Below are 27,790 nucleotides of genomic sequence, written 5' to 3' on the forward strand. Positions count from 1 at the left end.
TTAACTGACATATTTCTAATATTTTTATACATATTTACAACATCCTCGTAATTTATTACTTTCTTATTATTGTCAAATTTTGTTTGACCATTTTCGTTATTTGTTTCTTTTTCGTCTTCGTATTAAAATTGTATAATCATTGTTTTGGTTATTTCCTATACCAGTAGACCAAGGAAACTTTAACAGTAAACAGATACCTCATGTGGTCTAGTTCAAGAAACTGACTGGAAAAGATATAAATAAATACATGAATCATGAAATGTAAGGTACCATTAGTCCCACAGTAACATAACTGTAGTATTACCGGTAAGGTACCATTAGTCCCATAGTAACATAATTGTAGTATTACCAGTAAGGTACCATTAGTCCCATAGTAACAGAATTGTAGTGTTACCGGTAAGGTAACATTAGTCCCACAGTAACAGAATTGTAGTATTACTGGTAAGGTACCATTAGTCCCACAATAACAGAATTGTAGTATTACCAGTAAGGTACCATTAGTCCTGTAGTAACAGAATTGTAGTATTACCGGTAAGGTACCATTAGTCCCACAGTAACAGAATTGTAGTGTTACCGGTAAGGTACCATTAGTCCCATAGTAACAGAATTGTAGTGTTAACGGTAAGGTACCATTAGTCCCATAGTAACAGAATTGTAGTGTTACCGGTAAGGTACCATTAGTCCCATAGTAACAGAATTGTAGTATTACAAGTAAGGTACCATTACTCTCATAGTAACAGAATTGTAGTGTTACCGGTAAGGTACCATTAGTCCTGTAGTAACAGAATTGTAGTGTTACCGGTAAGGTACCATTAGTCCCATAGTAACAAAATTGTAGTATTATCAGTAAAGTACCATTAGTCCTGTGGTAACAGAATTGTAGTGTTACCGGCTGGCTGATTCGGTAAATTATTACACTTTACATGTTATGTTGAAAGTTACAGGTACTTCTAGCTATAGTGAGTGTGTACCATACTTGTTTCTTTCTCCAGTACCCCTGGTGTTACTTATTTTATTATTAATTGTTCCCCAACTGTCTTTTCGTCATATTTATCTCAAAAGCTTCTGTTGGTATTTATAACACTTTGAAGGTGCTGGTGCCAGAACAACATCAGTACTGTAGGTTTAATAAAATCACGTGTGAAAGTCTTCTTTTGTTTTATATTGAAAAAACATATATCTTGTAGAAGAAAGCAAAACAATGTTTCACTTGTTCAGCCATGTTGTAAAGATGAAATGTGAGTTAACAAACCCGGTGAGGAGATAGTGAACAAACCAGTCAAACCTTCCGTCACGTACAGCCAATTCTTGACCGTTCACCTAGGATTCCTTTATTTGTGAGTGTAATAAAAAGTTTACAGTTAAAGAGACAGAAATACGGACCTTATTGGTTGACCTATATTTTTTATCACACGAGCTTCTCAATAACAGAACAATTCTCAAGTAACAAATATGATTCGCAACTTCGAAACAAATTTAACAGGATCGTTTGGTAAGTTTGACCCTAAATAAATATAAAATAAATCACTTTTCGTTCGTAGCTATTTTTACATTTTACATTCCTTAACTTTTAACCAATTTAATGAAGTAAAATAATTTCCGTGAGAATGTTTAATAATTGACGTCCTAACAATAAGAGGACGACACCGTATTGGATACCTGCACAAAGAAACAAGTTATATTCAAAGTTCCCCGCTGAATCAGCAATAAGTCTACGGATTTACAACGCTAAAATCAGGGGCTCGATTTCCCTCGGTGGACACAGCAGATAGCCCGATGTGGCTTTGCTGTAAGAAAAACACACAAAATATAGACAAAATAATAATAGACAGAGCACGATCCACTCAAACTGTTTGTACCACCACTGTTACACTCACCTGGTTGTTTGTACCACTACTGTTACACTCACCTGGTTGTTTGTACCACTACTGTTACACTCACCTGGCTGTTTGTACTACTACTGTTACACTCACCTGGCTGTTTGTACCACTACTGTTACACTCACCTGGCTGTTTGTACCACTACTGTTACACTCACCTGGTTGTTTGTACTACTAATGTTATACTCACCTGGCTGTTTGTACCACTAATGTTATACTCACCTGGCTGTTTGTACCACTACTGTTACACTCACCTGGTTGTTTGTACCACTACTGTTACACTCACCTGGCTGTTTGTACCACTACTGTTACACTCACCTGGCTGTTTGTTCTACTAATGTTACACTCACCTGGTTTTGTTTGTACCTACTAATGTTATGCTCACCTGAAACTGTTTGTACCACTACTGTTACACTCGCCTGAACGTTTGTTCTACTAATGTTACACTCACCTGGCTGTTTGTACTACTAATGTTATACTCACCTGGCTGTTTGTACCACTTAGTGTTACACTCACCTGGCTGTTTGTTCTACTAATGTTACACTCACCTGGCTGTTTGTACCACTACTGTTACACTCACCTGGCTGTTTGTACTACTACTGTTACACTCACCTGGCTGTTTGTACTACTAATGTTACACTCACCTGGCTGTTTGTACTACTAATGTTACACTCACCTGGTTGTTTGTACCACTACTGTTACACTCACCTGGTTGTTTGTACCACTACTGTTACACTCACCTGGCTGTTTGTGCTACTAATGTTATGCTCACCTGGCTGTTTGTGCTACTAATGTTACACTCACCGGCTGTTTGTGCTACTAATGTTACACTCACCTGGCTGTTTGTACTACTAATGTTACACTCACCTGGCTGTTTGTACTACTAATGTTATACTCACCTGGCTGTTTGTACCACTAATGTTACACTCACCTGGCTGTTTGTACTACTAATGTTATACTCACCTGGCTGTTTGTACTACTAATGTTATACTCACCTGGCTGTTTGTACTACTAATGTTATACTCACCTGGCTGTTTGTACTACTACTGTTACACTCACCTGGCTGTTTGTATTACAAACCGTTCTCTTTGAATGTCTGTCGTGTTAATAATTTTTATACCAACTAGTACAAACTAATTCACAAATATTAAAACTTGCTGGAATAAACTGAAAATAGTTATATAAAAATAAAAATGAGGCAGCTTGTCAAAATCCCAGTATAACTTTATTGTTGCTACGTGAGTCATTCTACTGTACAAAAACAAACACTACACAGTATTCTATACTTGTAAACAGTCATTTTCAAACGTGTAATAAAAAAGATAAAAAAATCATGGATTAAATATTTTGCAATAAATAATTAATATTCAAAACAAGAAAGTCAACCTTACCATCTAGTCAATCTATTCTACTATATCCATCCACGACTTTATTATTTGCAAAAAGAAAACTTAGATTAGATAGGAGAAGTTCACACAACATAAAAAACAAACTTTATCTCTTAGAAAATTATATATTTTTCGTGCTCGTTTATGATATGAATATTCATAATAATATATATATGTACATGTATGAAGGTACCATGGTCTTATCAGCCATTATTTTAAACCATAAAAGAATACTGATATAAGACGTGTATATTCTATATATCATAATAGATTTGTTTGACCGTAACAGTCACAAGGTTCTCTATGCAGGAATCTAACCTTGTATACTTTTAAACGTAAAATCTAACATATGGGATTCTGTTTCGTTTACATATTAAAACAAACACCAGTTGCTCAGTAGTATGTGTAATGGACATAATGTTAAAAGTCTGGTTTCGATACCCATGGTAAGCACATTACAGATAACACATTGTGTAGTTTCGTATTTCATACAAACAAACTAAAAGCTCTTGTCCATTAGTATAACTTAGAATAAGTAACAGATATAGGTAATTGTATTACCAAGTTAAGTACAACCAAAACAAGAAAATTATTACTACAGTGAAAACATATATGAATGAAAGTAACTGACTGTTACTTCAGTAGCATTATTTGCTATTTCAAACTTATAGTGTGTAAATAGTATTCAGGGTTTATTTCATCAATAAGTTTAAAGGATTTACCATGTCATGTGTTTCATCATGTGACCTTGTATCACATCTGAGTTTAGTTCATCTAAGTTTGAAGGATTTACCACATTACGTGTTTCATCATGTGACCTTGTATCACATCTGAGTTTAGTTAATCTAAGTTTGAAGGATTTACCACATTACATGTTTCATCATGTTACTTTGTTTCGCACTAAAGTTTAGTTCATCAATAAGTCCAAACGATTTACCACGTTTCGTGTTTCATCATGTGAAGTTATATCAAATCTGAGTTTAGTTCATCAATAAGTCCAAAGGATTTACCATGTCACATTTCATCCTGTGGCCTGGTATCACATTAGAGTTTAGTTCATTAATAAGTCCAAAGGAGGAACCGATAAGAAGTTAATTTTTTAGACATAAAATATCTACTTACATGGGGTTTAGAATACTAAGGCTTAGAATGCGTTTATATTTGGGAAACAATCCTTCATTGCCCGATATATTTTTGATTGGTAAACTTAAGTATCTAAAATTAATAATCGCCCCCCGCTAGTACAGCGGTATGTCTCCGGATTTACAACGCTAAAATCAGGCGTTCGATTCCCCTCGGTGGGCTCAGCAGATAGCCCGCTGTGGCTTTGCTATAAGAAAACACACACTCTAAAATTAATTAAGAATTTTTTACAAAACATATACATTATTATTTTTTGGAATATATTAAATTTTAGTAAGATATTATGAAACTAACACAGTCTCATAAACTAAATTTTTTAATGTCTTACTTAGTCGTTTTCAGGAGTGAAACACCAAATATATGAGTTTATGAGACTGTTTACTGTCTGACGGTTTTGTCTTTATACAGTCAATTTTAGAGTAAACGTTGTGTGTATTTTATTGTGTCCCATTAAACTTTGGTTTTTCTTTCGAACATATTTGCTCTTCAAACCTTAATTATTAATATAATTGTTCTAAACTACGAAAATGTTATAAACGAATTTATTTATGAGAAATGTGTCACTCACTCATGACTTCAGAAATGTCTAGCGTTAAATATAAAAAAATGGAATGCTGACATTTGTGTCAGTTTCGTCGAAGTTAAAAGTTGTTATAACCATTTGCGTTTCGGAACACAGATTTGATGAATTAAAAATATAAGAACATATTTCAGATACACAAAAGAGTTATTTAGCAGATATCTAAAAACCAAAATTATCACGGGAAAGTACTGAAAAAAAATCTTTTTCCACACTTCCTCTAAAATAATGCATCACCTTAAGCCTAGTTTGCAACAACAAAAAACAACTCAGTTACAGTAAATGTTCTAAAATTATACACTTCTTCAACCATTCCCGTTCACGTTAACTAGAGAGTTTTGGTTAACATTTCACCACCGTCTGGTGGAAGCTGAGGAGATGAACAATTTTCTCTATCTTCTTCGTCCACCCAACCATGAAACGTGCTACCCCCTCCATTAGTACTGTCTGCTAGAGAAATTCGACTTTTATACGCTGACCTGCTAACAACGAGTTCTATTCGGTCTCCAGCGGCTGCTATTAGCGGTACAGCCAGACAACAGTCAAAGTCCTGAGTCCTTGTGTTGTTTACCTAGAAAAAAGAAATGTTATGGTAGGAACTTTCCTAAAACACACTAAAATTCTCTCTCTCTGGAAAATCTGATGTTATACTTAATAATGAACATGATTTTTTTTTAATCTATTTTTTTTTATTCTACAAGGTATGATGCGGGTTTAAGTTTCAGTTTTGGTTGCATGAAACAGATATAGTGCCTTCTTTAAGGGCCTGGCATGGCCTAGCGCGTAATCTGAAGGTTGCGGGTTCGCGCCCGAGTCGCGCCAAACATGCTCGCCCTCCCAGCCGTGGGGGCGTTATTATGTGACGGTCAATCCCACTATTCGTTGGTAAAAGAGTAGCCCAATAGTTGGCGGTGGGTGGTGATGACTAGCTGCCTTCCCTCTAGTCTTGCACTGCTAAATTAGGGACGGCTAGCACAGACAGCCCTCGAGTAGCTTTGTGCGAAATTCCAAACAAACAAACAAAAGCCCTCTTTTATTTATATTTTCAAATGGGAGTGCTCTGAAGTTGTTTTAGAGTTTATGATTTTTGTCAGTTTTTTTTTTTTTCTGGTATACTGATGGACATTTGTTCTTCTAAATATTTATTTCTCGCTGTCATTTTTCTAAACTGAACTATCCAAGGAAATTATTATAAAACTGGTTAAAAATTGCCATCAGACAACGTACATTCGCTGTGGTGCGATGGTGAATGCACATTAAAGTTATTTGTTTTTATTTCTAGTACATACTCTGAAACTAAATTAAATTCTATTTAATTTACACAAATTCTGTAGATTAAAAAGACGGATTAGTTTTCCTGCAACATTTCTTTTATATTTAACTGAATGATGTAATACCAACCTGCAGTATTTTGTCCAAAGGCTTTAATATACCATTGACACTGGCAGGTCCTCCTGGACGTATCTTATTGATGTAGATCCCTCTTTCATAAAGTCCATCAGAAACACTAAACCCAAAATCTTCATAAACCTGATCTTTGAACAGTATTACTTTGTGGATTTCAAGTGGTCCAGAGGCAGTGGAAGAACTCTGACAAGAGCTTACAGCTTCATCTACACTCTGATGTACCTGTTCTCTGCCTCTTCTGGAGGTCACGTGTGGTAAGGTGCTGTACCTCTGCGATTCACTATCTGACTGTCCGGTCAGTTGCAAGCCTGGTTGACTAACAAGCTCACAGACTTGTTCCATGGATACAGCACGAGACACTGGACGAAACACACTTTCACAAGATGGCTGCAATTCACCGTGAAAGTGCAACAGCTGGGACTGTGAGTGGGCTAGATAACCTGGATCACTTCCCATAATGCTCTGACATCTTCCTTGGAATTCTGATTCTATGTCCTCCGAGTCTTCTGACCAGTCAGCTCCTTTCTCACCAGAATAGCAGCTACCACAACTTTGAAAACTATGATTACTATTGGTGTTCAGTTCCCAGTCTTCATCTTCCCATCGTCTTGATTGGAAATTGTTGTCAGTTCCACTGGGCTCAAAGTTCTGGTTAACTGATGACCCTGTGAGAACTGTAAAAAGGGATATTTCTGATAAAGATAAATAGGAACATCATAAAATTTACTATTCTTATCTCCCAACATGCATTCCTTTATTTCTATATTATACCTATATTCTTGGCATTGATTTTTTTGTTTGCTTTGTAGAGTAGTTTGAAATTCAAAAACTATTTATAGTATTGATTGAAGTTTAAGCTGTATTTCTGAATCTCTTCTAAAATGCATACAAGAATTCTCACATTTTATGCACTTAACTGTATTTATATTTAACCTTTGAACTGTACAAACATCCTGAAATAGCGAATGAAACATAAAATATAAAAGGAAATTGAGTTACTAAAGATTTAAGAACATTCCAATACAGTTTGGTATAATTCTAAGGTTATAGAAATGTCTTTGATGGAAGAGAGTAAGTATCATAGATACAGGGTTTTAATTTTAACTGAAACGTTGCTGATATGGTAAAATAAAGCTATCACCTAGTACCATGTAACGTGGTATGCTGCTTACACCTGTACCAAGCCACATGGCACAATGTTCATATTTGCAGTATGTCACATAGTCCATTGCAAAGGCTTGAGGTGATGGGGAGCAAACCAGAATTCCCTTCCTGTTGTAGAACGCCCAAGGACATACATATTGCCAATTAATATGGTTTATGCAGGTCTACTTCATTGTATCTCAAACGTTAGAGCTTCTGGGGGTCTCTAGTGGCCTCCCAAATTCCCCTGCTTCATGGTGGCTGTAAGCCAAGCTTCACTTGATAACTTTACACAGCCCCTTCCCCTTGTTCATACCTGTACTATCAGATGTTTGGTTAACTTGTTTAGATCTTGCCCCTGTAATGGAAATCTCTAAGTCTGAGCTGCCCCAGGATTCTACAGCACTGTCTACACTTGGAATGGTTTTCCTTACATTGTTCAAGTAGTCATCTCGGTCCTCAGTTTGCTGTGGCTTGAAAATAAAGTTAGTGAAAATATATTATTCACGAGACTTTTAATACAATAAAACTAAACCTTCTAACTATTAGTTGTTTATGTTTTATAAATTGTTATTACAGGATAAAAAATCAGAATAAATATAAATTTTAAGTTGGTATAAATAAAAAAAGCAACTTAAATCAAGGTTTGAGTTAATAAACACTGTAACACAAAGCCATGTCAAAATTAGGTAACAAGACCCATATCAGTCAATAAACACTGTAACACAAAGCCATGTCAAAATTAGGTAACAAGACCCATATCAGTTAATAAACACTGTAACACAAAGCCATGTCAAAATTAGGTAACAAGACCTATATCATTTAACTGGTTTCAGTAATGTAAGTTTGAGTTAATAAACACTGTAATACAAAGCCATGTCAAAATTAGGTAACAAGACCTATATCATTTAACTGGTTTCAGTAATGTAACTTTGAGTTAATAAACACTGCAACACAAAGCCATGTCAGAATTAGGTAACAAGACCTATATCATTTAACTGGTTTCAGTAATGTAACTTTGAGTTAATAAACACTGTAACACAAAGCCATGTCAAAATTAGGTAACAAGACCTATATCATTTAACTGGTTTCAGTAATGTAAGTTTGAGTTAATAAACACTGTAATACAAAGCCATGTCAAAATTAGGTAACAAGACCTATATCATTTAACTGGTTTCAGTAATGTAAGTATATTGTTACACAAAGAGATTACTGTACCTCCTCTTTTCCGGTTTTTAATTCCTCGTTTCCTGCAAAGAGAGAAACAATATATACCACATGTGGAGTTTGATTTTGTGCAGGAAAATGAAAAACATAGTTAACAGTTTATGGCAACTAAAACACCCTTAATACCATAAGGTATGTTAAAAGGACTTATTTATTTATTTATTTTGCATGCATAAATATGTTATTAACATAAAATCAATAAAAATGTGGTAAGTCGTTGTGGCACATTGGTGAGAGTAAAATGGCCTCTTGGGGTGTAGGTTCACCTGTTCTGTTTTGTCTCAAATGTTCATTAAACTTACCATTATATTGTTAACATACAGCCACAATAGGTTCATTTGAAAAATACTCTGTATCATTTTTGACATGTTTTAAAAACACAATTATAATAAATCACTTTGGCAAAGATTTACGTTTCATTCAGTGTGACACCATATTTCCTTTGGTTATGTATCACATACATATATATTTGGGAGAAGACTGAACACAGATTTTGTAGACCTAAATCTGTGTTTGTTATTTGGTTTATAAGTTACTACTTTGCTGCACTACACCAGTGTGTTCATACATTACTCACCATGACAAACAGTAAACTGGTGTGAAACTCAGACACGTTCATGAAGTAGCCCGTTTTATCATTGTTAGAATCATGTCTTCCCTTTTTTAACTATGCAGTTCAACACTACAGACTTCCCTTTCTTTAAAATGCCAGAATGCAGTACCTTTCATGATTTTATAATTCAATAATAGGAAGATTTCGTTTGGGAAAGATTTTTAAATTAACTCTTACAAGAGAGATAAACTTTAGACTTCAACGGAACATCAAAATGACCAAACTCCAAATTTGTGACAAGAAATGGGTGAAGGATTTGAACCTATGTAGTCACATGCCATTGAAATGGCTGAGGCAAGGAGATTGGACATACAAACTGTTAGTATAAAGAGTGAATAACCTTTTGTATGTAACTTTATACAATATTACCTAACTTATTATATGTAAAAGAGATCCTAAATCATTAACCTTGTCTTATTAAAATGTTCTTATTTGTTCAGTAAACTAATATACATAGGGCTAAATGAAACACACAAGTCTGTAAACTTATTAAAGTTTCAAATTACAAATACAAGGTATATATTCAGGAGTGAATTTCTGGTCAATTTTATACCACAACTCAGTATACCTCCTTGTTTTATAATGCTTTTATAATGTTTCCAAGAAGGAAACGTAGCAGCACAGTAGGTATTGCAGAAATTATGTTATAATGCTATGTTATAATTTTGTATAAAATATTTTATGCCAACATATCTTAGAACCACACCTCAACACATCTGGTGTTACTGTATACTGGCATATATCACCTGAAATTCACTAATATAAACTTAAAAAATTATCCATACGATATATCAAAAGTATATGTATAACTAATTAAAGTAAATTAAATTACGATTTTGGTCAGGAGTCTTGGATATCTTCAGAGTAACAATGTCTCCTGAGTTCTGCAGCATTAGTATAGCCTCACTCAAAGGTTTTCCCCTCAGACTTTGACCATTTATAGCGAGGAGTCGATCCCCCACATGGATAGCTCTTGTCCTATCGAAACATAGCAAATATTTTCAGACTGATGGACAACGAGTCATATTTCTTATTTTAAGAAACAAACGTTCTTTATAAGTATAAAATACTTACCAAACGATTCCTTCCAATAATCATAAGTATCTTATGATCTCTTCCAGTTAGGTTGATAAATGGATATCAAATACATCTTTTAACGTCCTAAAAAGGATGTCAGTTTTAAAGACATACATACAAGAATTAGAGAGACCTGAAAACCATTGTATTTAAAAGAGAAAAGCTACATACATTATATTAGTGCCAGATTAATAAATAATATAACACACACACACAAAAAGTAACCATCCTCTCTCAGGTAGTAAGCAAAATTGTCTATGAGTGAATAAGTATAGCTTCACAATTAGTATTTCCATCTTTCTTCACAAAAGACGTTTCTTTCATTTGTGTTTTCTCTTCATAATTATTCATCCATTTTCTGATCCCAGTTTCATATTACTATCTTTAAACAGGCATATCAAAAATTGATATTTAAAATGGACTAACATATTATATACTTCATGCTGTTGCTGTTTATGTTTATATAACTTGGTGTATTTCACACACCCGTACTATTTGTATATCTGTAATTCTATGATATTTATGGGTCTATGCACTTATATAGGGGTCCCTGTTCTATCTTAGGAGGGAGTTTTCATCTGATGAGCACTTATCTACCTACATAGTGTTTATAACTACAAGCATAAGAAGTTATTGTACTGTCATGGATTTCACAACAGGATGGGTCAACCCCCTTTCAGAATTACAGAGATCTATACTCCCAATGAACTTTCATAAGTTTGGAATTCCCCAGTTTAAGTTTATTTTGTTAGTCCAAGATAACAAACCAATATAAATATATCAGTAAAATTTGGTAGCTGAAAAAAGGAAGACTTGATTAGATGATACAAAGAAATTAAAGTAAAAAAAATAGGGCATGTAAGTTGGTTATGATTAACTTCATTATAAACGTAAAAGTTTCCCTGAAAGCAAGCTTCCAGTCATCACTCTGAATAACTTCTACCCTCAACCCCAAGCTTCCAGTCATCACCCTGAGTAACTTCTGCCCTCACCCCTAAGCTTCCAGCCATCATCCTGAACAACTTCTACCTTCACCCCCAAGCTTCCAGTCATCACCCAGAATAACTTCTACCCTCACCCCCAAGCTTCCAGTCATCACCCAGAATAACTTCTACCCTCACCCCTAAGCTTCCAGCCATCATCCTGAATAACTTCTACCTTCACCCCCAAGCTTCCAGTCATCACCCAGAATAACTTCTACCCTCACCCCCAAGCTTCCAGTCATCACCCTGAGTAACTTTTGCCCTCACTGCCAAGCTTCCAGTCATCACCCAGAATAACTTCTACCCTCAACCCCAAGCTTCCAGTCATCACCCTGAGTAACTTCTCCCCTCAACCCCCAACCTTCCAATCATCACCCAGAATAACTTCTGCCCTCACTGCCAAGCTTCCAATCATCACTCAGAATAACTTCTACCTTCACTCCTACCTGCACACAAACATTTTGCTTCTGGCAATTGCATATTTTCATAAAACCCTTTAAGATCATAGTTTTAAAACAAACTATACTCCAAGCCGAATAAGTTGTGCAAAAAGTCCTCACTACGGCTGCACAGTGCAGAGTTTCAAGAACTTACTTTTCTGCTAGTCCTCCTTCTGTTAGCCCTGAAATTACTATAGGGTTGAAAGGTTCTTCAACTCCAGATATGGTTATGCCAAGTGGTCCTCCATGACGCACTAACTCCACGGTATAAACAACAGCTCCTGAGACATCAGGTTCTTCTAACAAAACATACAGATGACTAGATAAAACAGGCCCAACTAATTTCTCAGGAAAGATGAAAGCACACTTTGCGCACAACACAAAAGTAACACACATGAGTACTAAGTGCTATTAAATAAGTTGTTCTTAAAACAGACTTAATTAAGTGTACAAATATAAAAGTAAATTACAATATTTTACTCGTGTACTGTTTCATGTCAGTAATGTATAATTAGTTGAAATAGATTTATAATTTGATATATGCTTGAATCACATGTTAGGTTTATACAACAGAAATAATACAAAACACTTGTTACAGGTCTCATAAAATCCAGTTAATTTCCTACTGATGTGCTATTGTTGTTTAGAAATTAAACAATAAACCCTTTACAAGTTTTTCTTTCCTTGCTATGATTGGGGTGCAGAAATATTTTCATATGTTGGTCATGTGTTTGGAAGCAAAGCCACGGATAATGAGAGAAATGATTAGTGAATCAAGAGAGGCTTTTGTATATAAATGCTAGTTAAAGTTCAGAGAAACTTGTAAGTATATTGTGTGTAACGTCTGTATTGTTCCAATATGGTCATGTATGTTACCACTTCAGCCTTGACACCTTGATAATTATTAACCTTGTCAGGTGTGTATGGTTACCACTTCAGCCTTGACACCTTGATAATTATTAACCTTGTCAGGTGTGTATAGTTACCACTTCAGCCTTGACACCATGATAATTATCAACCTTGTCAGGTGTGTATAGTTAACACTTCAGCCTTGACACCTTGATAATTATCAACCTTGTCAGGTGTGTATAGTTACCACTTCAGCCTTGGCACCTTAATAATTATTAACCTTGTCAGGTGTGTATAGTTAACACTTCAGCCTTGACACCTTGATAATTATCAACCTTGTCAGGTGTGTATAGTTAACACTTCAGCCTTGACACCTTGATAATTATCAACCTTGTCAGGTGTGTATAGTTACCACTTCAGCCTTGGCACCTTAATAATTATTAACCTTGTCAGGTGTGTATAGTTAACACTTCAGTCTTGACACCTTGATAATTATCAACCTTGTCAGGTGTGTATAGTTAACACTTCAGCCTTGACACCTTGATAATTATCAACCTTGTCAGGTGTGTATAGTTAACACTTCAGCCTTGACACCTTGATAATTATCAACCTTGTCAGGTGTGTATAGTTAACACTTCAGCCTTGACACCTTGATAATTATCAACCTTGTCAGGTGTGTATAGTTAACACTTCAGCCTTGACACCTTGATAATTATCAACCTTGTCAGGTGTGTATAGTTAACACTTCAGCCTTGACACCTTGATAATTATCAACCTTGTCAGGTGTGTATAGTTAACACTTCAGCCTTGACACCTTGATAATTATTAACCTTGTCAGGTGTGTATAGTTAACACTTCAGCCTTGACACCTTGATAATTATTAACCTTGTCAGGTGTGTATAGTTAACACTTCAGCCTTGACACCTTGATAATTATCAACCTTGTCAGGTGTGTATAGTTAACACTTCAGCCTTGGCACCTTGATAATTATTAACCTTGTCAGGTGTGTATAGTTAACACTTCAGCCTTGACACCTTGATAGTTATCAACCTTGTCAGGTGTGTATAGTTAACACTTCAGCCTTGACACCTTGATAATTATCAACCTTGTCAGATGTGTATAGTTAACACTTCAGCCTTGACACCTTGATAATTATTAACCTTGTCAGGTGTGTATAGTTAACACTTCAGCCTTGACACCTTGATAATTATTAACCTTTTGGTAGCTCATGTAAGTGTTTTTGTTTTCATCAGTTATGGCTATACTACTGCTATAACCTCACGAACAACTGTAGCACTTGTAACTGTTTAAAATGTTTGATTAGTTAACAGCCCTGAATTATTCACCTTAGTGTATTTCTATAACGATACTCTGATCTGTTTATGTAATCAGAACAGCCCTGAATTATTCACCTTAGTGTATTTCTATAACGATACTCTGATCTGTTTATGTAATCAGAACAGCCCTGAATTACTTACCTCAGTGTATTTCTATAACGATACTCTGATCTGTTTATGTAATCAGAACAGCCCTGAATTACTTACCTCAGTGTATTTCTATAACGATACTCTGATCTGTTTATGTAATCAGAACAGCCCTGAATTATTTACCTCAGTGTATTTCTATAACGATACTGTGATCTGTTTATGTAATCAGAACAGCCCTGAATTGTTTACCTCAGTGTATTTCTATAACGATACTCTGATCTGTTTGTGTAATCAGAACAGCCCTGAATTATTCACCTTAGTGTATTTCTATAACGATACTCTGATCTGTTTGTGTAATCAGAACAGCCCTGAATTATTTACCTCAGTGTATTTCTATAACGATACTCTGATCTGTTTATGTAATTAGAACAGCCCTGAATTATTTACCTCAGTGTATTTCTATAACGATACTGTGATCTGTTTATGTAATCAGAACAGCCCTGAATTGTTTACCTCAGTGTATTTCTATAACGATACTCTGATCTGTTTGTGTAATCAGAACAGCCCTGAATTATTCACCTTAGTGTATTTCTATAACGATACTCTGATCTGTTTATGTAATCAGAACAGCCCTGAATTGTTTACCTCAGTGTATTTCTATAACGATACTCTGATCTGTTTATGTAATCAGAACAGCCCTGAATTATTCACCTCAGTGTATTTCTATAACGATACTGTGATCTGTTTATGTAATCAGAACAGCCCTGAATTATTTACCTCAGTGTATTTCTATAACGATACTCTGATCTGTTTATGTAATCAGAACAGCCCTGAATTATTTACCTCAGTGTATTTCTATAACGATACTCTGATCTGTTTATGTAATCAGAACAGCCCTGAATTGTTTACCTCAGTGTATTTCTATAACGATACTCTGATCTGGTTGTGTAATCAGAACAGCCCTGAATTATTCACCTCAGTGTATTTCTATAACGATACTGTGATCTGTTTATGTAATCAGAACAGCCCTGAATTATTCACCTTAGTGTATTTCTATAACGATACTCTGATCTGTTCGTGTAATCAGAACAGCCCTGAATTATTCACCTCAGTGTATTTCTATAATGATACTGTGATCTGTTTATGTAATCAGAACAGCCCTGAATTATTCACCTCAGTGTATTTCTATAACGATACTCTGATCTGTTTGTGTAATCAGAACAGCCCTGAATTATTCACCTTAGTGTATTTCTATAACGATACTCTGATCTGTTTGTGTAATCAGAACAGCCCTGAATTATTTACCTCAGTGTATTTCTATAACGATACTCTGATCTGTTTATGTAATCAGAACAGCCCTGAATTATTTACCTCAGTGTATTTCTATAACGATACTGTGATCTGTTTATGTAATCAGAACAGCCCTGAATTGTTTACCTCAGTGTATTTCTATAACGATACTCTGATCTGTTTGTGTAATCAGAACAGCCCTGAATTATTCACCTTAGTGTATTTCTATAACGATACTCTGATCTGTTTGTGTAATCAGAACAGCCCTGAATTATTCACCTCAGTGTATTTCTATAACGATACTCTGATCTGTTTATGTAATCAGAACAGCCCTGAATTATTCACCTTAGTGTATTTCTATAACGATACTCTGATCTGTTTGTGTAATCAGAACAGCCCTGAATTATTCACCTCAGTGTATTTCTATAATGATACTGTGATCTGTTTATGTAATCAGAACAGCCCTGAATTATTCACCTCAGTGTATTTCTATAATGATACTGTGATCTGTTTATGTAATCAGAACAGCCCTGAATTGTTTACCTCAGTGTATTTCTATAACGATACTCTGATCTGTTTATGTAATCAGAACAGCCCTGAATTGTTTACCTCAGTGTATTTCTATAACGATACTCTGATCTGTTTATGTAATCAGAACAGCCCTGAATTGTTTACCTCAGTGTATTTCTATAACGATACTCCGATCTGTTTATAAAATCAGATGTGTACAAGAAGAAAGGTGGTCAAAAGTCTATTACTTTGCCAGTCTTACCAGAAAAGGTTTCGTCTTTACGTATTCTCAGTTTGACGATCTGGTCACAAACCTTGAGGATCTCATAAGCATCCTCCAGGGTGCAGTTGTCCATCCTCACCGAATCTATGGCCAGCAGTGTGTCTCCTGGCTGAAGAGTTCCTGTTCGATGGGCAACACTTCCTTTTTTAATGTCTGAGATGAGGAGTGGTTCACCTTGCTGACGATTCTTTGGAACTTGAGAATGAACCAGATTAAACACATCAGTAAGACATAACTAATAAAACAACGTTACTCCAGGGCTATTTTTGCTAGTCATACAGTTACGACAGAAAGTGTTTGCACCCCTGCATCCCGAGTAGTTTTTTGCTCACAACTTAAAAAGTATCACAAGTAAGCTAATAGAAGTATGTTATTTTATAAATATTATACTAACACACATCTACATAAATTTTTATGTAAATTAAACGATAAATAAACTTTATAAACAAATAACCAAACATAGGAGGAGCAGAAAGTGTTCGTACATTTCAAAACGTGTGAAAAAACTGATATTCCCGTAACAATTTTGTTTAGTTTAGCGAATAAACTACATTATACCATTCCAGAACTAGACACGGGGTTCATAATTATTGGAATTTAACCAGCAAAAAATGTACTTCCGGCAATTTAGCACCATCTCCGTCATTATCTGCTTGGTCATCATGGCGAACATGAAACAACTGTCCAGTGATTTAAAAAAAACTAATTATTGTAAAATATAAGTATCGTGTGTCTCTTTCCGGTATTGCTACACAACTTAATGTGCCGAAATCTACTGTTCAAATCATAATTGCCAAGTTTAAGCTAACAGGATCAACTGCTAACCTCCCTCGTTCCGGACGCCCCACCAAAATTCCAGAGAAAACCAAGAGGATGAACAGATTCAAAGATGGTGGTCACGACACCGACCATCATGACATTACAAGTCAAATACCCCAACAACCAGGCCATGCCACGTTCGCTAATAAGAATTTAACTATTTTGTTAAAGGTAAGTATATAGTATTTCAAAACTTAAAAATTAGATTTCCTCAGTCTTATTTTATTAGATTCTTGTTAAAATATTTTATTTTAATATTATTTTTCCTTTGTTATCACTGAAAGCATTAATCTACAAACTGTTTTTCTTAATTTGTATGCAGAGGATAACTTGAAAGACAGGCAGTATTTCATTAAGGATTATGATAATATCTGAATACTTACTCGTTTCAAAACGTGTAATAATAAATGGAAAATATAAAACTTAAGTTCTATAGATGACGCTGTTAACGATTTCACAGATTCTTAGTTTTATCTTGAAACTCTTATTACTACAACGATTTCTGACGTAAGGACCAAGAAAACAATTAATTATTCGTGCTACAATAACATGATTTCATTTCACACAGATGCAGGCTCGGCATGGTCAGATGGGTTAAGGCGTTCGACGCGTAATCCGAGGGTCGTGGGTTCGAATCACGGTCGCACCAAACATGCTCGCCCTTTCACCCGTGGGAGCGTTATAATGTTACGGTCAATCCCACTATTCGTTCATAAAAGAGTCGTCCAAGAGTTGGCGTTGGGTGGTGTTGACTAGCTGTCTTCCCTCTAGTCTTACACTGATAAATTAGGGACGGCTAGCGCAGATAGCCCTTTGCGCGAAATTCAAAAACAAAAACAAACAAAGTCATATCGATGCTTTTATAGAACTTCTTACACAAATTATTGGCTCGGTATGGTCACGTTATTAGGGTTTTCGAGTCGTAATCTGAAGGGCGCGGGTTCGAATTCCCGTCACACCAAACACGCTCGCCCTTTCAGCCGAGGATGAGTTATAATGTGAAAGTAAATCCCACTATTCGTTGATAAAAGAGTAGTTCAAGGGTTGGCGGTGGGTGGTGGTGACTAACTACCTTCCCTCTAGTCTTGCCCCCCAGTGGCTCAGCTGTATGTCTGCGAACTTACAACGCTAAAATCCGGGTTTCGATACCCATGGTGGGCAGAGCACAGATAGCCCATTGTGTGGCTTTGTGCTTAATTCAAAACAAAAACCCTCTAGTCTTACACTGCTAAATTAGGGACGGCTAGCGCAGATATTCTTGGTGTAGTTTTGCGCGAAATTCAAAACAAAAAAAAAGAAATTATTTTAACACACCTGCGATTGTTATACCCAATCCACCCTTCGATTTTGCTAATTTAACAGCAAATGTTCCACTACTTGGCACAACAGCTTCAGCCACATCAAACTGAATGTCAAGTGTTACCCTCGGGCGAGAACGATGGAGTAACTGTGTTACTTCCTTCACAGTTAACCCTTGAGTAGACTGGCCGTTTACTGCCACCACTCGGTCACCAACTTGAAGGATGCCGGTCCTGGAAAAACGAAGTGGCTTTCAGCACGTGAAACTATCTTTATTTGTACTCGTTCAAAAATCATTTACATTATCGTTACGTTAGAATATTTCACTGATATTTTGAAAGATTAAAACAACTGTTTACACATCGTTTTACAACAGTAGCAAAAAGTTTGGAACTAGAGGACACAAACATAGGTTTAGGGAAGGTTGGCGCTGTCTTCAGCTTGGCCATTTTACCTTTCAAACAAGGTTGTTAACCTTCATACATTGTGAGACAGTAACAACAGAGTTGTTAACCTTCATACATTGTAAGACAGTAACAACAGAGTTGTTGGCCTTCGTATATTGTAAGACAGTAACAACAGAGTTGTTAACCTTCATACATTGTGAGACAGTAACAACAGAGTTGTTGGCCTTCATACGTTGTAAGTCAGTAACAACAGAGTTGTTGGCCTTCATACGTTGTAAGACAGTAACAACAGAGTTGTTGGCCTTCATATATTGTAAGACAGTAACAACAGAGTTGTTAACCTTCATACATTGTGAGACAGTAACAACAGAGTTGTTGGCCTTCATACGTTGTAAGACAGTAACAACAGAGTTGTTGGCCTTCATACGTTGTAAGACAGTAACAACAGAGTTGTTGGCCTTCATACGTTGTAAGACAGTAACAACAGAGTTGTTGGCCTTCGTACGTTGTAAGACAGTAACAACAGAGTTGTTGGCCTTCATATATTGTAAGACAGTAACAACAGAGTTGTTAACCTTCATACATTGTGAGACAGTAACAACAGAGTTGTTAACCTTCATACATTGTGAGACAGTAACAACAGAGTTGTTAACCTTCATACATTGTGAGACAGTAACAACAGAGTTGTTAACCTTCATACATTGCGAGACAGTTACAACAGAGTTGTTGGCCTTCATACATTGTGAGACAGTAACAACAGAGTTGTTAACCTTCTCACATTGTGAGACAGTAACAACAGAGTTGTTAACCTTCTCACATTGTGAGACAGTTACAACAGAGTTGTTGGCCTTCATACATTGTGAGACAGTAACAACAGAGTTGTTAACCTTCTCACATTGTGAGACAGTAACAACAGAGTTGTTAACCTTCTCACATTGTGAGACAGTAACAACAGAGTTGTTAACCTTCATACATTGTAAGAGTAAGTTTGAGTGAGTTGAAAAGAAAGAGTGATAGATGTATGAATGATGAGAGATGGCTTTAATTTTTAAATAATAAATAGTTTTGCTTAGAGGATGGGACAGTCAAGATTTACAAATAGGTCCCTTGTTATCCCTAAACAGTGTGTTCTGTTAGCATTTATTACTTAGTTCAGAGGTACTAGAGAAAGGAATAATTATATATAAAATTAAAATAGCATCAGAACCATTACAAAAATTAATTACTATTACAAAGGAAAGTTAAGTAGTATAACTCCAATAGACCTTACCAACTCCAAACTGCTCTCTCCAAATGTCAATGTCATAATTCAGTCCTAACTTTATTTAAGGATCGTATCTTCTAAGTTTTGGTATTTCAAATGAAAATTTGAAACGTTAAGAATTTGTAATTATTGAGAAATTGTTTCAGATTTATTGGTCTACTGATGGAAGGTAAGTAACTATTATGGGATGTACCTTTACATAAACCGTTACCTCATGTCTGCCTTTCATAATTAACACCATTTACTCCTGTTGCTGATATTAGTTTTCACATAAAAATATATCTTCGTCGAGTAATGTATGGATTACCTTTCAGCAGGGCCACCAGGTTCCACTCTACCGATGACTGGAAAAGACGTTAAGTCTGTTGAAAAATCGCTTCCTTTCACAGAAAAACCTAGTCCACGGAGATCGGCCTGAATAGTTACTTTAGTGGTATCTGTGTAACTGAGTTGACCACGAGGTGGCACCCATGTCGCTATGCATATTTGATAAAACATCAAGTTTCATTAACAAAAATAAGTAACAAAACTGTTTAACATGTTTAACAAGTGAAACATATACTTTAGAGTACATACATATAAAACACACACACACACACATTTTTATACAGAAGAATCAATAAGGAAATAAAATAACACAAAGTGTCAACACCTATCAAAAAATACAAGGTATCAACACCTATCAAATAAAACAAGGTGTCAACACCTATCGAATAACACGAGGTGTCAACAATTCCTAAGAATACAAGGTATTAATAAATTCACAGCAACAGAAGGCGTCAACGGGTTCTTAACGACATAAGGTGTCAACAGCTTCCAAACAATGGAAAATGTCAAGAGACTCCTTCCTAGCAACGGAAGTTCTCCATAACTTTACAAAACATTTAGACCTATCAGTTATCTTAGGGTCGCAAATTCAAATCTTCGTCGCACCAAACATGCTCGCCCTTTCAGCTGTGGTCAGTCCCACTATTCCTTGGTAAAAGAGTAGCCCATCAGTTGGCGGTGGGTAGTGATGACTGGCTGCCTTTTCTCTAGTCTTATGCTGCAAAATTAGGGATGGCTAGTGGAGACAGCCCTCGTGTAGCTTTGCACAAAGTTCAAAACAAACCAAACCAATCAGTTAAAAACCTAATTACAGAAAGATTTACTTCTTTCTGAATTAACTGCTAACAATTAGTTTCAATAATTGTAAGCTTATAGTTCTACTAATAGAAGTTATTGGAATATCATGTATCTTCAACACATTCTACAGAGAGAATATATAAGAAAAATCATCAACTGTTCAAACACTTCTAAAGTAGGCCCAAATATGAAAATCGTACTTAACATTAGAAATACAAAATGTAAAATAAAAGATACAACAATTTATTTACCACTGGAAGAGCATGTTTTCAGAGAACTGGATGGACATTTTCTTTTGCTCAGCTGTCGACCCAGTCTGCCTTGGATTGATGGTTGCAGAGATACAGGAAGTGCCTTCCTTGATGGAATAAATACATTATTCCCAATGGAAGACAAGCTGTTCTGGGTAGGTCTTGAACCCAATTGCCCTACACATGAGAAGGGCGTGAAGCCTACATAATAACATACGAACATTGAACTGATAATTCTACAGTAATGGTTCATTATAGCGTCTTGTGGTTTACTAAACTAGCAGTTGTCAAAATGCTATAAAAATAATTATAAGAATAATATTTAGTCCCGAATTTTCGTTACATACATATACAGGAGCTGTTTAAAACACAACTAATATAACTGGATTGTTATTTATTCTCTGGCTCCCACTGTACTACTAACAGAATTCATTCCATTACCTCTGCTGGTTAAGCCATCGGAGCCTTTGTGGCTGACTACCTGATTGACAGGTAAAACTTTCAGTTTCACGACGTCCTTAAGCGAGTTCTTGAGAAGCTGGGAGGCCTCTGTAATCGTCATGTGTTCAGTTGTTGTTCCATCGATAGCCAGTATGTGATCTCCAACATTAAGAGCTCCACACCTGCAGGACAAAAACAGTAAACCAGATGAAACATACATCCACAGGCCAACAACAAAAACCACATGAAACATACATCCACAGGCCAACAACAAAAACCACATGAAACATACATCCACAGGCCAACAACAAAAACCACATGAAACATACATCCACATCCACAGGCCAACAATAAAAACCACATGAAACATATATCCACATCTAAAGGTCGCCAACAACAAAAACCACATGAAACATACATCCACAGGCCAACAACAAAAACCACATGAAACATACATCCACAGGCCAACAATAAAAACCACATGAAACATACATCCACATCCACAGGCCAACAATAAAAACCACATGAAACATACATCCACATCCACAGGCCAACAATAAAAACCACATGAAACATATATCCACATCTAAAGGTCGCCAACAACAAAAACCACATGAAACATACATCCACAGGCCAACAACAAAAACCACATGAAACATACATCCACATCCACAGGCCAACAATAAAACCACATGAAACATACATCCACATCCACAGGCCAACAATAAAAACCACATGAAACATATATCCACATCTAAAGGTCAACAACAACAATAAACCACATGAAACATACATCCACATCTATCATTCAACAACAATAAACCACATGAAACATACATCCACATCTATCATTCAACAACAATAAACCACATGAAACATACATCCACATCTATCATTCAACAACAATAAACCACATGAAACATACATCCACATCTATCATTCAACAACAATAAACCACATGAAACATACATCCACATTTATAGGTAAACAAAAAAAAAACACATGAAACAAACATCCACATCTACAGGTTGTCAACAACAACCACATGAAACATACATCCACATGTACAGGTCAACAACAGTAAACCACGTGAAACATACATCCGCATCTACAGGTCAACAACAGTAAACCACATGAAACATACATCCACATGTACAGGTCAACAACAGTAAATCACATGAAACATTCCACCGTGACATAGTTACACGATACACGACTCTTACCGAAAGTTGTATGCTCAAATGTCACGTATCAAAGTGATTATATCTGTTAATGTCACCTTAAATATATTTATTTTTGCCGCGTGTTTACTGGTTAATTAATGCATTTAGTTTTCTACTCAGTAAATGGTTCACTGGAAAGGAATAAACATTGGTTATTTGTGTATAAATTAACCAGTTTATAAATAATGTCACTCTCCTTTGTTAATACGTTTCGGTGGATATAACGCGTATATGCCAAATGACTAAACTAAATCATATTTAACATATTTTACAGATCACGACTTCTAGATTATTTTAGCAGTTTCTTACATTCTTTTATACACAATCAAACAGGTAGAAACAGAAAGGAATTCATTGGTCACCATTAGCAATTAATACATTTTCTTGTAGTTTCCGCTATGTCAAAGAAAGGTTAAAAATACACGTTTTTCCTCTGATGCTACAACCCACCTCTCTGCCACGCTCGCTTGTTGTATGGATTCAATTACGATGGCACTTTGTGGCCTCTGTACTTGGGTGAGTGTCACACCCAGCTGTGTACCTGGAGTCTTGTCAATTTCTACCAAAACAGGGCCGGAAGCATTACCAACTACGTCTGTTTCGAAACAAAAACATGCATTTTAGCAAAGAATAAGAAATATAAGACACTTTAAGGTTTTAAACATTTGGTGCTAACTAAATTTACAATGCATTACTGTCTTCACCGAATGAAATACCTTTACTTTTTACTATAAAATAATTGGTTTGAATTTCGAGCAAAGCCAGACGATGGTTATCTGTGATAGCTGTCCCTAATTTAACAGTGTAAGACTAGAGGGAAGGCAGCTAGTCATTACCACCCACCACCAACTCTTGGGCTACTCTTTTACCAACGAACAGTGGGATTGACCATAACATTATAACGCCCCAACGGCTGAAAGGACGAGCATGTTTGGTGTGACGGGGATTCGAACCCACGACACTCGGATTAGGAGTCGAGTGCCTTAACAGCCTGGCCATTCCGGGCCTACCATAAAATAATAGTATTTCAGCCGGTATTTTACTTACGAAAGCTATCATGAGCTGATGTTTTTCACTTAGAACACTCATACATCTCACTAGAACAGACAAATAGACTGTAATCTTCAGTTCGTTTTCATATTTGTTCTGGAGACAGTACGCACTCTAGTAAAGAAGAAGATAATTTACCCTAATGAATCTGTTTTCCTGCAGTATTTATTATTTTCGTTAATGTGTATTGTTAGGAAGTTATAGTGATACAGGTACTATACAGAGCATTACAGGTCGCATTGTATAATCCACAAACTTTAACCAGTGTCGTGCACAGAAGGTCCATAAGTCAAAATCTTATTATAATAAACAGACTATTCATGGTCAGGGGGTTAAGGCACTGGACTCGTAATCTGAGGGTCGTGGGTTTGAATCCCCGTCGCATCAAACATGCTCGCGCTTTCAGCCGTGGATGCGTTATAATGTAACGGTCAATTCAACTATTCGTTGGTAAAAAAATAGCCTAAAAGTTGGCGGTGGGTGGTGATGACTAGCTGCCTTTCGTCTTGTCATACACTGCTAAATTAGGGACGGCTAGCGCAGATAGCCCTCATGTAGCTTTGCGCAAAACGCTAAAACAAATAAACAAAACAAACATTCATCCCCACCGAGTGTGTCAGCGGTACGTCTGAAGGTTTATAACGCTAAAATTCGGGTTTCGAAACTCATTGCGGGCAGATAACTCACTATGTAATTTTGCGCTTAGTAACAACAAACCGTTCATCCAGTACTTTTAAACATCATGAAAACCAGAATCATGTCCAAAACATAATGGAAACCCAAATTATATTATTTTACAATCAAAATTTTCCATTTATCAAGTACTTTATCAAATATATTTATTATATGTACACTTTATTCTACAATACGTAAGACAAACCTCACCCATAATGGATACATCATACTCCAATGTGAACACAGCCTTCTGATCTAGTCTTTTCAGAATTACTAACGTGTCTTGTAAGGAAGCGTTGCCCAAATTAGTGTTCTCAACAGCCAATAGGCGATCACCTGCTTTGATCGTTCCTTCCCTGTCACAAATTGCACACAAACGTTTACTTTTATCACACAGAAGAAAGAATACTACATAACAGAATGTTTCCAATCACGATCGCTATCAGTTACCACAACTGACACCAGGTTTAGACATCATAACTACAACAATTTAAATTTATTCGTGGACTCCACGGAAGCGCTGATTAGACGCCACTTGTGAAGTTTAACACGTATCATGGTTGTTTTTGTTTGTGTTTTTGTCTTTTACTACGCGGTGAAAAATATACCACGATTCAACTTTTTGTTTTAAGTCAAACTGTAATAAAAACATTTAAAGTGTTTAAAGCAGTTAAGTGTTTAAAGAAGCTTACATTTATCAAGAGGGAAAATATAAAAATTAGAGTTACGTGTGTTCAACAGATTGTTTAGAAAATCTGGTGTTGTCATAACAATTTATTCGTTTCAAGCGCATTAATTTATGATAATTTCTTATGTAAGGTGAACAAAAAATTGATTATTTTAAAACGTTTAAAATACATTCTACAAAACATTTTAGTGTTTATAATCTAAGTAGCAGACACTTTAAAATTCATTAATTTTAGCAGTAAACAGTATGACCTCAAACGCGTGATGATTTGCTGTAAACTTTAAAAGAATTGATGACAACATTATTGAAGACAAGCTTCAGTCACCTTTCGGTATTATTTGATTTAACTGCAAATACTTGTAATTACGTAACTATCTATCTTTCTGAATAACTTTTCAAAAAACACACCAGTTGTCTGCGTGTCCTTGCGTGTTCACTTTCACACATACTCTTTTCGACCGATCTCAATCAAATTTGACAAACGCCTTTTGTCTCGACACCTCTACAAGTGTCTCAGGTGGACCTTGTTCCGACACCTCTACAAGTGTCTCAGGTGGATCTTGTCCCGACACCTCTACAAGTGTCTCAGGTGGATCTTGTCCCGACACCTCTACAAGTGTCTCAGGTGGACCTTGTCTCGACACCTCTACAAGTGTCTCAGGTGGACCCACGTACGGATCTGGTTCCCACCACAACCTCCTGATCACTAGAAGGGGTTCATATCTGTCTACCTTCCGTTTTGTGACCTATCTCAGTCAAACTGGTCCGATATGTCATTTCTCCGTCCGCCCCCCGCTAATACAGCGGTAAGTCTACGGATTTATAACGCTAAAATCAGGGGTTCGATTCCCCTCGGTCAGCTCAGCAGATAGCCCGATGCGGCTTTGCTATAAGAAAAATACACACAAATACACACAGATACCTTACCTGGTGGCAAATATTTCGAATTACAGCGCTAATTATAACTTAGGTCTGGTTGGATCAATAATACAGGACTGCAGACCATCCTACATCTCAACAGTAAGTTCGAGGATTTATAACTGTAAATAATGTTATTCGATCCCTGAGATGGACATAGCAAACGTAGCCTACTGCGTTGCTTTGTGCTTAACAACAAACCAAATGTTTATTTAGTGCACATACTGAACTACAGTCTATGACAGGTCGCACTAACCCGTTCTATTGTACGTTACGTCCATTTTAAATTCAGTAAATAATGCAACCAACCTATACGCAGGTCCCCCTGGTTGAACGTGGGTGATGGTAAGTGGTCTGGACTTCAGTCTATCTGAGGAAAAACCGCCTCTCAGGGTAAAACCAAAACTTCCATTCTCCTTCTTTAGCTTCACGTGGGTCACTTTGGGTCGAACACACACAGACCCACCCGCTGCTGAAGAGAAACAGTCTGGTTTATAAAAAGCACCGGTTAAAACCAGTGTCATCATTCGGAGAAATAAGGTTCATGACTAATATCATACGAGTCATACTAAACAATGTAAACAGAAGTACATTCAATATTTTAATTAAACAAACTGTTTCTGAGTTCATGACTAATATCATACAAGTCATACTAAACAATGTAAACAGTAGCACATTCAATATTCTAATTAAACAAACTGTTTCTGGGTTCATGACTAACATCATACGAGTCATACTAAACAGTGTAAACAGAAGTACATTCAATATTCTAATTAAACAGTTTCTGGGTTCATGACTAATATTATACGAGTCATACTAAACAATGTAAACAGAAGTACATTTAATATTTTAATTAAACAAACTATTTCTGGGTTCATGACTAATATCATACAAGTCATACTAAACAATGTAAACAGTAGTACATTCAATATTCTAATTAAACAAACTGTTTCTGGGTTCATGACTAACATCATACGAGTCATACTAAACAATGTAAACAGAAGTACATTCAATATTTTAATTAACAAACTGTTTCTTGGTTCATGACTAATATCATACGAGTCATACTAAACAATGTAAACAGTAGTACATTCAATATTCTAATTAAACAAACTGTTCCTGGGTTCATGACAAACATCATACGAGTCATACTAAACAATGTAAACAGTAGTACATTCAATATTCTAATTAAACAAACTGTTCCTGGGTTCATGATTAACATCATACGAGTCATACTAAACAATGTAAACAGAAGTGCATTCAATATTCTAATTAAACAGTTTTTGGGTTCATGACTAATATTATACGAGTCATACTAAACAATGTACACAGAAGTACATTTAATATTTTAATTAAACAAACTGTTTCTGGGTTCAAGACTAATATCATAC

The 27,790-nt window shown here is 36.0% G+C and overlaps 1 protein-coding gene across 6 annotated transcripts in view; it reads right to left on the reverse strand.

Moving 5' to 3' along the window:
• Window positions 1–3,088: 3,088 nt before the first annotated feature.
• LOC143256456 (glutamate receptor-interacting protein 1-like) overlaps window positions 3,089–27,790 on the reverse strand; it is a 76,527-nt gene continuing 51,825 nt past the window's right edge. For 2 of the 6 annotated variants that reach the window (XM_076513708.1, XM_076513714.1), the window contains 14 exons: window positions 26,709–26,871; window positions 25,004–25,149; window positions 23,519–23,663; window positions 21,846–22,027; window positions 21,405–21,605; window positions 20,336–20,504; window positions 18,373–18,590; window positions 16,219–16,434; window positions 12,035–12,179; window positions 10,213–10,358; window positions 8,759–8,790; window positions 7,857–8,013; window positions 6,392–7,071; window positions 3,089–5,561 (listed from right to left, as the gene is read on the reverse strand). In XM_076513708.1, the coding sequence (XP_076369823.1) occupies window positions 5,319–5,561; window positions 6,392–7,071; window positions 7,857–8,013; window positions 8,759–8,790; window positions 10,213–10,358; window positions 12,035–12,179; window positions 16,219–16,434; window positions 18,373–18,590; window positions 20,336–20,504; window positions 21,405–21,605; window positions 21,846–22,027; window positions 23,519–23,663; window positions 25,004–25,149; window positions 26,709–26,871 (2,843 nt within the window). In that variant the 3' untranslated portion in view covers window positions 3,089–5,318. The remainder of the gene's footprint in view (window positions 5,562–6,391; window positions 7,072–7,856; window positions 8,014–8,758; window positions 8,791–10,212; window positions 10,359–12,034; window positions 12,180–16,218; window positions 16,435–18,372; window positions 18,591–20,335; window positions 20,505–21,404; window positions 21,606–21,845; window positions 22,028–23,518; window positions 23,664–25,003; window positions 25,150–26,708; window positions 26,872–27,790) is intronic. The other 4 variants (XM_076513709.1, XM_076513713.1, XM_076513710.1 and 1 more) reach the window with 4 other exon arrangements.

The sequence above is a fragment of the Tachypleus tridentatus genome, chromosome 7 (genome assembly GCF_004210375.1).
Source record: "Tachypleus tridentatus isolate NWPU-2018 chromosome 7, ASM421037v1, whole genome shotgun sequence".
Lineage (NCBI taxonomy): Eukaryota > Metazoa > Arthropoda > Merostomata > Xiphosura > Limulidae > Tachypleus > Tachypleus tridentatus.